This window comes from Pavona decussata, unplaced genomic scaffold, assembly GCF_977016875.1.
Source record: "Pavona decussata unplaced genomic scaffold, jaPavDecu1.1 SCAFFOLD_1, whole genome shotgun sequence".
Classification (NCBI taxonomy): domain Eukaryota; kingdom Metazoa; phylum Cnidaria; class Anthozoa; order Scleractinia; family Agariciidae; genus Pavona; species Pavona decussata.
In genome coordinates, this window is record NW_028145425.1 from 177,842 (window position 1) to 192,500 (window position 14,659).

Here is a 14,659-nt window from a genome sequence, read left to right on the forward strand (position 1 = left end):
AAGGGATAATGAAATTTTGTGCATTACTGACTATACAACTGAGAAATCAGAGAATTATCCTTGGAGTGTAAATTTCTGTTTGGGAAGGAAACCACTTAAATTTTGGATTACCCTAGTGAAGAGATTAATTTTGGTCCATCAGTGATCAACAAAATCCTGGGGTCATAGGTTTTAATCCTGCCAAGGTCAAAGAGTTTTTCTTTCCCTTTCATGGACCACATTTCCTAACTGAGGTAATACTGAAAAGAAAACTAAGCAGTTTCCTTCCACCACAAAAATTTACACTGCAGGTTTTATTCTCTGGTTTCTCAATTAAGGAACAGGCCTTGCTCCAACTCATTAACCTTTTGTCCTTACAAGGAAAATCCCAATTTAAGAAGTCATTAGACTGGTAAACACTACACTCCTGCAGCCTCATCACTCCAGTTTATGGATAGCACCTCATCTGAGAAGTCCCATTCATTTTTACACAGCAAAATACCAACCATGTATCATTAATTTTAATAAGCATTTTCTAAAAAATATTCCTTACTTTAATTTTCATCATCCTGTTATTCCAAGAGAAAAAATAGAAGGAACAAGAGTGCCTAAAGAGAGTTGATGTATAGCAATAGTCCTCTTCTGAATTCACAAAATGATGTACAACATTATACTTTGCTTGAAATATTGCAAATTAAAAGCATTTTATCACTTTTTTCTCCAAAACAATCAGTGGATTAAACTATTTCTATATAAATAAAGATTTTACATATACCCTGTACAGAATGGAAAAGGAAAATAATATTATTTAGTGTTTTTCCTTATGTTACTGAAAAAGTTATACCAGACTATGTGATCAGGTGTAGAAAACTGTAGCACTGGTTACTGATGTCACAAAACCCATGAAAAGTAACAGTTATTATTGGATAATCAAAACAAAGTAAAAGAAAACAATTTACTTGGCATGTTAACATTTTCATAATAATGTTATGTGGCAATCACTGCAGTGGAAGTACCAATTTTTTTTTAACTTCCTAGGGAAAATAAATTTTGTTTAAAAAATAGGAGGCAAAAAACTGACTGAAGCAAATCCAAGAGAATTAACAACTATCTGTTCAAAGAATTGGGAGTGCTGAAAAACATTGAGAGTTCAAATAACTGAGATTGCACTGTAAAAATAAATAACTGTACATATTTCATAATTCATTACCCACTACCAAGTTTTAAATTTTTCTTTCAATTAAAAGAGTGTGGCTGATAAGAAGTTTCACCTTTTCTCTGTTAAATCACAGTTATCAAAAGGGTCTGGTTGCATTAAACATGGCCTGAATATCAGTCTCGAATCTCTCTAGATGATTGGTGAGAGATGGGAAACAGCTGATATTCAGGCTTTGTAAAAAATATATATATAACTAAAGGTAAGGCGAGGTTTTGTCTGACAGTGCAACAAACTCAACCGGGGCCACCGATAAGACCGACACTTTGAAATTTAAAGAAATGTTCTCGTTTTTGATTGGTTTACCAACTACCAAAGCCAGACTCCTTTGTTGTGAGCGTGACCTGTGATTGGCTGATCAATGATGGGTGGCCCCACAGAAGAATGGATAATTTACAAGTTTATGAATTGCCTCAACAAGAACTCCATTAACAAAGTGATTCATGAGCCATACTGTGTTTTCATCACATGTGTCATGATCTGTGGTGATAAATAAAAAACTTACAACTGTACATCAGTTATTTTTTGCTACAGCTATTAAAACACAACATCTAAGCCCACTAGTAAAGGTTACACCCTCTGTGCATGGCTTTTGTGCCCAGGCAGTGGCAAATCTTAAAACACTCCTGAGTTAAGGTTCATAATTTATGCAGATGGGGGCCTATGATGATTTTTAAATTTTTCCCTAAGTTCACGTTTTGGATAATGCTATTGTTTGATGAGGTCAGGTTCTGAGAAGCTGAATTGTCCAGAATTTGCAAGTCTGATTACCGCATCAGGATTCATCGAGCACACGAAAGCAGTGGCTGGGGGAAAGCTGGCTGGAAAGGACTTATCCCGTAGTTCAGTGGCTGAGATGCCATTTCTGATGGCAGTTCTAGATCTATAAAATGGAATGTTTTCAGATTTCATGACAAATCAGACAAAGAAATTTAGAAGACGACTGTGACTAGCTCACTATGAAATTAGGAAGATAAAGAATGGAAAGAAATGAACAAAGTTATCAAGGTCTAAGCACTTTTCTTTTCTGTTTAGGGCTAAGCACTGATTATACAGACGGTTAGCTTTAATTTGTTGTTATGGCAGCCACTGCATTAAAGGACTTCCATAGATTCAACGTTCGGTATTCTGCAAAATACCCCTGACGCTTGAAAATTAAACCTTAACTCTACTCGGCCTCATGCAAATTAAAATACTATCTGCTATACAACAAGGTACATTAAGGTAGTAAGGTATCCTCTTGAAACCCATAAACCCATTTCAGCAGAACTGACATTCTAAGCTACATGGATGTGAGTGGGGGGTACAAAAAAAAAATATCAAAATATTATGTACACTGAGTTTTGATAGTTTTCTTCACGCTCAAAGTATTTCTTTTGTTGTTATTATTCTTTTTAGTTTTAAAGATGATCGAGGCGAACTGTCACTGTCTTAGGCAAATGTTGTTTATCAACAAAAAGCCGTACATAAACCTGAGAGAAAAAGACTACAATAACCATGAAACAGACTTAAAATATACATGTACCTGGAGTAATAAATGAAAAAAAAAACTGTGATAATCCAAAACAATCAGAACAGAGATAAACCAAACGACGATCTTCAAAAATTTTTACAAACAAGCGAACAAATTTTGCGTACGCTTGATGTTATGATGAAAATGAGGTCACACTATTACATTCGCTTTCAACGTTTTTTGAAAAGAAATATCCTATCCTTTAAAGTATTTGTGTTTGTTCTCTGTGAAGATTGTCAGAAATAAATGCAAAAATTAGAAATATGTGCGAGAAAAACTTGTCAGTACTTAGCTTATGCTAGCGTAAACTCGACAAAGTGTTACGAGACGTCTGTTTCACTGACTAAAAATTATACCTGAGAACCAAATTTTCTTACATGAAGCAAAAAGGAATGAGATTAGAAAATAAACTTCCAAGGGAAATAACGAACATGGACCGAAAAAATGAGCTCGAGAGACTTTTCTGAAGTTAGCAGTAGCTTAAGTTAAACAAGTTGCAGTGTAAACACTGCAAAAAAATATCTTGCAAAAGTCAGCAAAGTTTTGTCAACTCGCCTCTTTGGAAATAACCAGTCCTTTTATTCCATTGCTGATTTTTTAGTTCGTTTTACAACGTTAAGTGAGCAAAAAGTTTCACTTCAAGAGGAAAAATCCAACGTTTCTTTGCGGATCGATCAGGGTAAAATGATTTCTGTTTCAGATCCGCTGTTTATGATGTGCCGCCTCTAAAAGAGTCCTTTTTCCGCCGCTATTCGCCTTGCTCTTTTTCCCGCTGTTGGAAGGCAAAATTAGACCAGATTAAAAAATAAAATGCCAAGGGATCGGAATAATGAACAGAAACCGAAAAAAATGGGCTCAAAGGACCACTCTGAACTTAGCAGTATTAACTGCGTGTCAACACTGCAAGAAATCAATTTATTGCAAAACAGCCGCAAACCAGCAAAGTTTTGTCTACAAAATCACATGAATATACATGTACTGCCAAAAGACTGCTCTGAGTTTAGCAATATTAAGCTTAAGGTTAAATTAAACGGCGTGTCAACACTGCAAGAAAACAAGATCGTGCACGATAGCAATCCAGCAAATTTTTGTCAACAAAATCACATGAATATGCTCACCTCTTCTCAGAATAACCAGTCCTTTTATTCCATTTCCAACCTTTTTTAGTTCCTTTTACAACGTTAAGTGAGCGAAACGTTTCACTTCAAGAGGAAAAATCCAACGTTTTGTCGCGCCGGATCGGAGTAAAATGATTTCACTTCAAGATTCTGATGATGTGATGGCCAATTTGTTTCTCTCGCCGCTAGTCGTATTGCTCTTTCTCCCTCCGTTGGTCACAAAAATTGACCTTGTATTGTGTCAAAATTATCATTATTATTTTTTTTTTCTAAAACGCAGTTGGTGATGCAACTTCCCGCCGTAAAAAAGCGGGCTGCAGCACAGGGTTTAAGTGTCTCATTTAAAGGTGGCATACATGGAGTAGCGAACGTATGTACGGTCGGTCGGTCGGACGGAAGTGACGTCATAACCAAACCAAAATTTCTCGCAGTGATGGGTTTACCAAAATCTCTAAGCTATGGGGCTCCGCTCGCGCGCGCCTTGCGGCGCGCTCGGGAGCTCCGCTAATAAAAAGTCTGGAAACATCAGTACAAGAGACTGTTGTTTGCAAATCGCTGGAGTGACAGCGCATTCTGTCTCTGAATTTCTCAGACTTTTCACAGGCAAAAAATCTTACGTGTGCTCAGTGCATATGTACAATTATAATGCACGCACCATACGTATGCTTCGTGCATTGTGGAGTTATACAGAACTCAGTTTGACCAATCACACTGCTTGCTTGACCCTGGCTATTTAATTTTATAATTTCATGTAATTTTAACAGAGAGATCTCTTGTAAATATTGATTTTGGATTTTAATGTTTTGTGAAGATAGCCTCTGTTAGATTTACGTTTCTCTTTGTAGGCGTGTTACGCTTTTAGGGAACTATTTTCATGCCAAATGTCACGAAATTCTAATGAGCGGTTCCTTAGAAAACAGTTCATTTCCACGAAAACAACCAGTCACAATTTTTTGGTCAAATGCGCATGCGTGGATTTAATTGGGAGTCATGGCAAAGACAATCTCGTCCCCAGAGCCCGCGCACGTTTAAGGCCAGCGGTGGCCACACGTCCACGAGCTCTGGGCTAATCGGAAACCCGAAGGAAGGATCCTGCTTCCGGTTTAAAGGGGAATACTGCTAACCGAGAGGAAGACAGCCTCTGGTAAAGAGCATCAAAGGCCAAGAAAACGAGTGAAAATGGCGACAACCTCCATCTCTCCCGTTTGCCAGTGATTGTCGTTCATGTGAGACTTCCTTGAAAACAAATCAACCAAAACAAAGGCTGCGTAAAATCTGGGTTTGTCAGCAATTTGCCTCTCTCAACCACGACAAATTCATTTTGCACATTTTCAGGTCGTTTTAGAAAACCAAACATTTTCCATAGGCAGGGGTAAAAAAACATATATAGGCTATGGCGATTAAAAACCATTTGTTGTATACTATACACATTTGGAATTAAATTAAGCTTGTTTTCGCTTGTAAAATGTAGTTTTTAAAACTTAAAAATGGGGTTGAATATACGCAGTCCACGCAGTATGAGATAGCCAAGTTTTTTCATGACACCACGGTAAAGTTAATAGCGAAAGGAAAATAGAGCCTGGTAGGAGGTTATATAAGCTTCAACCTAATTAACTAAACAGGGTAAAGATTTTCAAACAACATTCGATAAACTTCAACAAGATATCGTTCCCAACCTGATTGCCGTCGACGACAAATACCAACAAATGTTTACAAACGTAAGCTTAATTTTTTCCGTCGTGAAATTTACAAACGATAGGTTTCACAAGATCAGCTTTTGCTTACCCAGATACCATGATCTCAGAATAAATACAATAAAATGGCAGAAGTACATTTAAAAATAACAAGACACAACTCTGTAAACGTTCAACTGAAATAACCAGCAACTTGAAAATCTAAGCTTATCAGAAAGATCGACAATTTTTTTTTTCAATTCACACACTCAGTGTAAGCTAAAGAAACTCACCCTGAAAAAAGATATTTTACCTGCACTCGATGTGGTTTATCAGTCCTATAAGCTGCAAACTTACAAAGCTCACAAATGAACTGTTGTGTAAAGAGTGACAACGATCGCTATTCCAAGCGTTAATATTTTTGTCTTTTTGTCCGTCCGCTTTCTGAACCACTTTTTGTGCCACACATTCTTGAATACAGTCCGCTTTTAATGCAGTGGTAACAAAGGCCGTTGGTTTTCCTTGTTCAAGTTCAATTATGTTTCTGCTGGGCTGCTGAAAGAATATCTGTTTCTGTTCAACAAAGTAATCTTCAATAAATTCTGCTCCAGTCAGATCAACTCGCCGACTCCGCGGTGCGAATGGATTACAAGTTTGCTTCTTCCAGTTCCTTCAACAGCACGAGAAAGGCTGTTAAACTCTTATTCGCTTTACACAATGTTAAGAACGATTTTAACCGGCCAGCATTGACTATGAACCACATTTCATAGTCGATAATTAGAGGAGTTTTTTCCGAAAATTGTCAGGTTCTTCGCTAACCTCGACCGTCGCAAGTGTCATACTGTCATTCAACTTTGTCAAACGCTGCAACATATCGCAAAGGTTTTCGCGCCTTTTCCGTTTAGTCATGTGATTTGACTTGTTATCTTTTTCGTTTTTACTTACTGCAAAAACAAAGCGTATGAAAATTTAGTTGCATTTCGATTCTATGGCGGTTTTTGCTTCGATATCTTTGACAGTCTCTATTTCATTTCTTGTTTGAAACCTCCGAAGACATTTTCGGTAAAATGTATTAGCCAATCAGATTTCGATTTGCTGGATTTTGACATTGATTAGCCCAGAATTTTTGCTTCCTTGGTGCTGGCCAAAAGGAATGCAGCCTCTGGGAACGAGATTGTGGCAAAGATGAAAAGCATGCAAAAGGTCTTGGTGAATGACTTTTTTGCTCGGAAAGAAAGGAAAAAGAGTCCACAAACGAGAAACTTAGTTATTTAGGATAAAAAATTAACTTTATTATCCATGCGAAATTGAGGGATCACTTTATCGACCGCCGTATTTGCGTACCACAACCCTAGCGAGCTTAATAGCATCACTAACAGAATCTGTAAAGCGCGCGTAAACTGTGTTCGGCCACCTTAACCGACACCCGACGCAAAAGGCCAATTTTTACCGTCAATTGTAAAAAAAACAAAAAAAAAAACAGCTATTATTAGCCGTCAAACGGTTTTAAGGTCTTTCAAGTATCACTATTTCAGCTATTAATCTCGGCCAGACTTCTAGGTTTCTCTCAAATAATCGTTTTAACCTGTCTCTATGTTCCGAAATATACTCACTTTATGGTTCGGCTTTTCCACATAATTTGTACATGTGTCCAAACTGACATCACATCTAACTTCCGTTTGGAAGTACTTCTGGTTTCAAAATATTAATGATTTACTACATTAATAACGTGTTTCTTACCAAACATTAATCTCCAGGAAACATTTTATAATAACTGCAGAAATTCTCACGCGCTCGCGCGTTGGGTAATTTTTATTGTCAAAGAAGCGGACAGACACATAAATATAGAAATTATGCGATGTTGACGCAAAGAACGAGAACGGGGAAAACAACTAAACGTCAATCTGTCACCGATGGAAAGTCTCCCCTTTTTCCATTAATCAATAAGAGAGCGAGACAAGTCTTTGATTTTCAGATTTTTGTCCCTTTTGGCTTTTTGTACCTTACTTTTTTATCCGCTGTAAGTTCAGCTAGGATTTCGGGAAATCAAAAGCAAGGCGGCAATTGGAAAAAATTATATACAGTTGAACCTCTCCACAACGGCCACCTTGGGGACAGAAGAAAGTGGCCGTTGTGGAGAGGTGGCCGTTATGGGGAGGTAGGGGTGTCATATGACACCTTTTTTTCGGGAAGTACAACATGTTTATTATGCCAAGTTCATGCTTACTGTAGCCTATAATGGCAATCCAATCTTAAATAATAGATATATAGATAAAATACACAATAAAACGTAAATAATATTTTGAATCAAAATGTTAACAAGACGAAACGAACAAGGTTCGCAACATTCGCCATATTATTGTAGACAATTTATGCTTACTGCAGCATTTAAATGGAACACAATCAAAATACGTATATCGTTAAAATGGATACAGAAACGTAATGTTCCGAAGATAAATGTCGATTACTGCAACAGTTTATAAAAAGGTGTTTTTTTACAAAAAAGAACTGTACTGGCCGTTGTCGAGAGGTTATTTTGGCAGTTGGGGACGCACTTTATTGGTCGTTGCCGTTGTAGAGAGGTGGCCGTTGTAGAGAAGTTTAAACAAGAGCTAATGTATGGACTGTCCGCCGGGACAAAAAAATGTGGCCGTTGTAGAGAGGTGGCCGTTGTGAAGAGGTGGCCGTTAGTGGAGGTTCGACTGTAGTAACATTCGTTGAAAGTTTAACTGCTAAAATATTCAAAGAAATTAACGAGTTGTGCTGTAGCAGTTCATTTGTAACTTTCCCTGGCAATACAGAGGTCAATATTGTATACACTCTGTCCTCGCAAAACTGTGAGCTGGAAAGTTAGGTACAGTTGAACCCGGTTAATTTGGATATCAAAAGGACATGCCAAAGTGTCCGTATTATCCGAGTGTCCATATTAAGTGGGCTTCTAAGAATAAACGTCACAGCCACATGATTTAGCGGATACGTATAAAAAATTCAAAGTTTAATTTAAAATTTAAAAGCAACAGAACGATAGTCTCGCACTAAGACTAATTTTCTCTGACGCCACTGACAGAGTATTCGTTTAAAATACTGACTGTATTTTACTTTCGCATACTTCTAAAAATGCTCTGTACTGACATTTTCCGTTCGTTTTTCAGCCGTCACGCTTCTGGAGCTTTTTAAACTAAGAACTCCACATCCAGCGACTTCATTTCTTCATTTAATGCTTTGATCTTTCTAACCGCCGACCGGTTAGCTCAGTTGATTGAGCATCGGACTACCGTGCGGAAAAGTCGTGGGTTCAAACCCCGGCCGGATCTTTAAATAAGGCAGGGTCTTTAAATAACTGAGGAGAAAGTGCTGCCTTTGTAATGACATCTGCAAATGGTTGGACTTTCTGGTCTTCTCAGATAAGGACGATAAACCGTAGGTCCCGTCTCACAGCACTTCAATGTTCATAACCCTGTGGGACGTTAAAGAACCCAGACACTAATCGCAAAGAGTAGGGCATGGAGTTCCCGGTGTGCTGGTCTGGCCTTTGTGCTGTTTCATGATTTCATGGGTTGGGTGGGTAGGATGAGGTCGCTAATGGACAAATACTGATGCAAACCGCATTTGAATATATATGAATAGAAAATGTGGTATATAAATGCATTACCATTACCATTACCATCTTGTCATTACATATCGTTGACAGAGAAACATATTTAGGGACAGAAATGACTTCATCTGGTCATCTCAAGACAACCAGAAACCCAGCACACACAATAAGTATTAGGAAATTGCGACTAGGGATTCATTTTTTTTTTTTTTTTTTTTTGGCGTAAACAAACTAGGAAATACGAAAATAAAGGGGCATCACAGAACATGCTTAATCTTCAAAAGAAAGTGCAGACAGGACGAACGGCATTTTTAATGTATTGCCAAGAGTATGATAACCTTTGACATGAACTCGATTCTCTCATTTCCAAAAATTATCGTTTTATCGCCAACTTAAGTGATGAAGACGAAATTAGGTATCTACTTACCCTAGACTTTTAAAATACTTCTAAATTAGGAGGCAAATATACCCATTTAATGTTCCAAAAGAGAAAAAAAGATCCTCGAATCAACATGTAATTAGTGAATTATTTTACAGTTTTTACATCAATTAATCTATGTTGTAATCATGTTGTCTTAGTTAATTCGTTATCCTACACCAATGACCTAGACCTAACTTGACCAATACCTCATTTAGTTTGGATTAGACTTTTTTTTTACTAGAGGCAACCTGCTGAGAAAGAAATTGACAGCTTTAAACAACCTCATTTCTTTGGCAGTCTTCTATAGCTACATTAATGTTGTAAACCGTTCAAGGATGTCTTAACAAGACTCAAGGCCTTCACACAATCTCTTTGGTCCTCGGGGAGACCAGCGGTAGTAACGCATAACAACGTCTGCTTATTTAGGCTATACAAATATCCGACGTAACAGAATAACGTAAGCATGACCCACTTGTTCGCTTATGGCGCACTGTCGAATTTCGGTCAGGTTGCATACTTGAGTCCATTGCTGTTTACAGTGTCCCGACTCGCCTGCATGTCCAGTTTTATTAAAGTACTACTTGTCGTTTGAACCTTATTATAATACCTGGGACAATAAAATCCGCCACGTGCATCATGTCAGGCACGTGACTGTCCCTGTGAATGGGAACATCCACCAAAGGACTGCATCACGATCTTTTGCATGCCCTTAAGATTGAGTTTATGGAGGCATGACAGCGGTTCCTTTGGCGTATTTATAAGAATGCCTTTAACGCAAACTTTGTCAGGAGATTATCTACGGTACCAAAGTACACGCCATTGTTCAATTTATACCACTGTTGATTTTTAAATACATCATTTTCTTTTGCCTATCTTTTGTCTTGTAGTGGTACGCACCGCCGAATACCTGCGTATTGTTTGCTTCTGGTTAAACTTGCCAACTTTCAAATTTGGGAGGTAAAGTATTTCAGGGATGCAGACGTCCCTTTGAGGACCAGGGTCAGGATTCATGAACGTTCCCTCAAAAGTAAGGATGTATCCTGAACATTGCTTCTTAACGAAAGACTATTATTCAGAAACAAAATTTAGGATTCATCTTAATTTAGGAGGGCTTCATGAATGTGTCCTTAGGTCCTTGTTGCCGAAAGCACTTTCATATAAGTGGGATTTTTCTGCAGTCGTTTCATGGTTTCACTTTCCTTAAGACAGTTTATGGAGGATAAGGAACACAACGACGGCGTGAGAAAATGGTTCGGAATACAGGGACCGACTGCAGAACTCGTACTTATCCTAGAGTGCCTTATGCAACTGGACCCTGGCTTCAAACAAAATGCTGTTCTTTATCCTCCGATTGAGTTCAGGTGGGAAAAAAGTTCCCTCTGAGCACGGCTTTTCCCCTTTAACACGCAGAGCGGAAGTGATCGTTTCATCGTCAGGCTATAATATTTATTCCAGTGGATAGACCAGGACGCATAACAATTGCTGACCACTGCAACTCATTAATTAAATACAAACACCAAAACATGCCAAAAAAACGATTTTCATTGAATGAAAAACGAGGTTTGCTCAGTGGCAAAGAGCCCTCGCTGTTTTTTTTTTTTTTTTGTTTTTGTTTTTTTTTTTTGTCCTTCTTTTGCCATTCTTGCCTGCCTCCGTTCCATTCATTTACAATAACGTAGGAACAGGTTTCTCACAGTGACTGTAACAGCCTAAACAATGAACACTTGAATAAAAATAAATATATAAAAAGGTTGTAAGGCGAAAAAGTAACGCCATGGGTTTAATAACACAACAAGGAGACATTTTAAGGATACATAAATCAAGATCAGAGGACTGTTCGTCGAAAGGTGAAGGATAATAGGATACAATATGTCCTTCAAAAAATGCTTTTCTATTGAAATTATGTGTAAAATGTCTTGTATTTGATATAAACTATATCTAGACTACCGTATCATTTTTATAAAACCGCTATTGCTACAAATTCTTCTATCGTGTCTTCTTAATTTTCTTCACCACCATGTTCATCATTTTCTTCAAAATGTTCGTATTCCGTCGCTCGTCTTCTTCTCCTTTTGAGGTTACGTCTGCGCCATTCTTGTCTTCTCGTCCATCTTGTACATCCTTTTCTGCTGCTGCTGGTCCGGCTGCTACTATTGCTGTTCTTCCTCCTCGATCCGTTAATTTTTTTGCACTGGTCTCTTGGTCGTAATCATCGTAGTTGTAATCATCATCATCATCATCATCATCATCATCATCATCATCATCATCATCATCATCATTCATCATCGTCACAATCTTCTTCATCATCAAATTCTTCTTCTTCTTCGCCATCGTCGTCATCATCATCATTATCATCAGTATAATCTTCGTCATTATCAAATTCTTCTCCTCCTCCTCCTTCTCCTTCTTCTTCTCCTTCTCCATCTTCTTCTTCTTCTTCTTCTTCTTCTTCTTCTTCTTCTTCTTCTTCTTCTTCTTCTTCTTCTTCTTCTTCTTCTTCTTCTTCTTCTTCTTCTAAGAAAATAAGCGCACTGATAATGTCAGCTATTTCATTAACTTCATCATAATCTTCTTCATCATCGTAATCATCATCAACGCCATAATCCTCTGTCGTTGCTATTGCTGTTACTTCTTCTGTCTCGTCGTCTTCTTCTTCTTCTTCTTCTTCTTCTTCTTCTTCTTCTTCTTCTTCTTCTTCTTCTTCTTCTTCTTCCTCTTCTTCCTCTTCTTCTTCTTCTTCTTCTTCTTCTTCTTCTTCTTCTTCTTCTTCTTCTTCTTCTTCTTCTTCTTCTAAGAAAGTAAGCGCATTGATAAAGTCAGCTATTTCATTAACTTCATCATAATCTTCATCATTGTAATCATCATCAACGGCATCATGTGCTGTTGCTGCTATTGCTGCCACTTCTTTTGTCTCGTTGCCTTCTTCGTCTTCGTCTTCCCTTTGGTTCCCTGGTAAGGTATTGCGTAAAGAAAGGCATCAGTACTGATCATACAAAATCACTTTACTTAATTATGTAAGTTTTAGGATAAATTATCCTCTGCAAACGTCGTTCTGGAACAATGTTCTTCTATTAACACACATAAGAGAACTCATTTCTGAATACTTTCTGTAAAACCCTGCAAGAGCTCAATCTCACAATAATTTCGTACGATTCAACACTACATCAAACTGTTACTCCTCCTACACCTTTTCAATTTTTTCTCTCCGACTACCTCCTGTTAATTAACTGAGCAATTGGCTTTCTTAGGAAGCCTCCTTTTATAGCGCGCCTTCGTGTTTAAGCAGCCGTCGCTATGGCGAAAACATGGTCTTTCTTTGGTTACCGTGACAGTATCGGTATCATTGATACTGGGTTTCTCTGAGAAATATGGGTTGTTTCGATACTTTCGATACTGCAATACTGCAATACTGCGTAATGCACACTCAAGAAAGGCAGCGGCAGACTGCGGAGAAGAAACGCGCTGGTCTGACGAATCGCCAGCCACCATCTTCATCCAACAGCCCCTTCACCAGCACCACCTGTGGCAGAGTCTGCCAGTCCCGCATCGGTCTGCACAGCCGCAGCAGACGATGCTCTAACCTCCGGGGCGGATCCATGATCTCCCGAGATCCACGGATGCCGATGAGAATGCGTATTGCCTTCAGTTATGGTATCACAAAACAAATTATAAACGCTGACGTCATAATATCAATATTTGTTCCGTTTCTTCGGGATAATTCAATTTCCAAACGTTTGTATGCAGATATTAATTTTTTTTTCCAACTACAACAGTCGATGGTGTTAAAATTTGTCCCACTAGTATAGGAGACTTATTCTCAGGTGGCAGGAAAATGACTGCTGGTCAGTTTGGATCGCAGGTTTACATCTCAAAGATCAGGCGATGACCACTTTGGATAGTTGGCTCATTTGCTTCGGTGCGTAAACAGTATATTTTTTTGCCGTGCTTAACCACTCACACCGGTTATACCGACAATGACTACCATACCGGATAAAATTAGAACATCGCATCGTTGATAAACATGTCAATCTGGCTTATAACCCTTTGGTAAGCCTTAAATAGAACATGACACCCTTTTATTATAATTAATGCATTCCACAGTACGTTAATTGGAATCCACCGCATTTTATTTCTGAAATCAAGACAATGACGTCTCCGGCGTTAATGCGTTCCCCTGCAAATTAATGAGATTTCCCCGCTATAAAGAAGAGTAAAACATCTCTCCTATACGACTCTTTTCACAGTTAAAATGGACAAAGTTTACCGATTTCTAAAATAGGCACTGATTTTCCATCATCAAGTGGACCTTTTTTTGCCACTTTGCAGTTTTCTCTCGCGCGTGCATTTGCTTGAGTTGTTTAACGAGTAAAGTGCGAGTCTTAAATTTAATCGAGGCATAGTCATTTTGGGATAAATTTGCTTTTAGCGAGGCCTTTTACTTTATTCCCATTTCTTATCCTAGGAAAAAGATATTGGATCTCAAATAAACTACTAGATAAACTTTCCTTACAGGTGCGACTTTAATTTCTATGGTCTAACCATAATGATTTATTTGAAAAGCCAATCAGAGTCAAGTTATCACGTACCTGTGCTGTTTAATCTCATGATCATTTGCTTCAACTCAAGGATGTCGTTCTTGCTTGCAGTTTCACTTTCCATTTTCTGTTTTATATCTTCAATATCTGAAGTTACACCAATAAGAATCTTAGCGTGCGCCGGAACTTCCTTCCCGTCAACTCCGCCTTGCTCCATTTTTAACTCGTCTATCTTTTGCTTCAACGCAGCGATGTCTTCTTTGTTAGCGGTCTCACCTACTTTCCGCTTTATGGCAGTTGAAAGTTGTCTTAAATCCTCGATATCGGAGCTTACTCCTTCGAGAAACTTGATGTATGCCGTAGTCTCGTCTTTAATACCTTGCTCCAATTTACGAACTTCGTTAGTAGGAAAGGACGACTCGTTCAAACACCTGATAGCATCAATCAGATCTGTGGTGACTCCAAGGGCTTTGAAAGCATCTTTAGCGTGTTTCATAAACTTGTCAAATGTGAGTTTGTCTATCTTAGAATTGTTCCGGTGACAGAGACAATTTCTCAGAAGGCGTAGCTGATCAATCCCAAGTGCGATAATTTCATTGATGTTTCTTC

The 14,659-nt window shown here is 38.2% G+C and overlaps 1 protein-coding gene across 3 annotated transcripts in view; it reads right to left on the minus strand.

Moving 5' to 3' along the window:
• Window positions 1-10,947: 10,947 nt before the first annotated feature.
• The window catches only part of LOC146490092 (uncharacterized), a 23,101-nt gene continuing 19,389 nt past the window's right edge, over window positions 10,948-14,659 (minus strand). For all 3 annotated transcript variants that reach the window (XM_085104306.1, XM_085104232.1, XM_085104383.1), the window contains 2 exons: window positions 14,102-14,659; window positions 10,948-12,464 (listed from right to left, as the gene is read on the minus strand). The exon at window positions 14,102-14,659 is cut by the window's right edge and continues 434 nt beyond it. In XM_085104306.1, coding sequence (XP_084960432.1) covers window positions 11,791-12,464; window positions 14,102-14,659 — 1,232 coding nt within the window. In that variant the 3' untranslated portion in view covers window positions 10,948-11,790. The remainder of the gene's footprint in view (window positions 12,465-14,101) is intronic.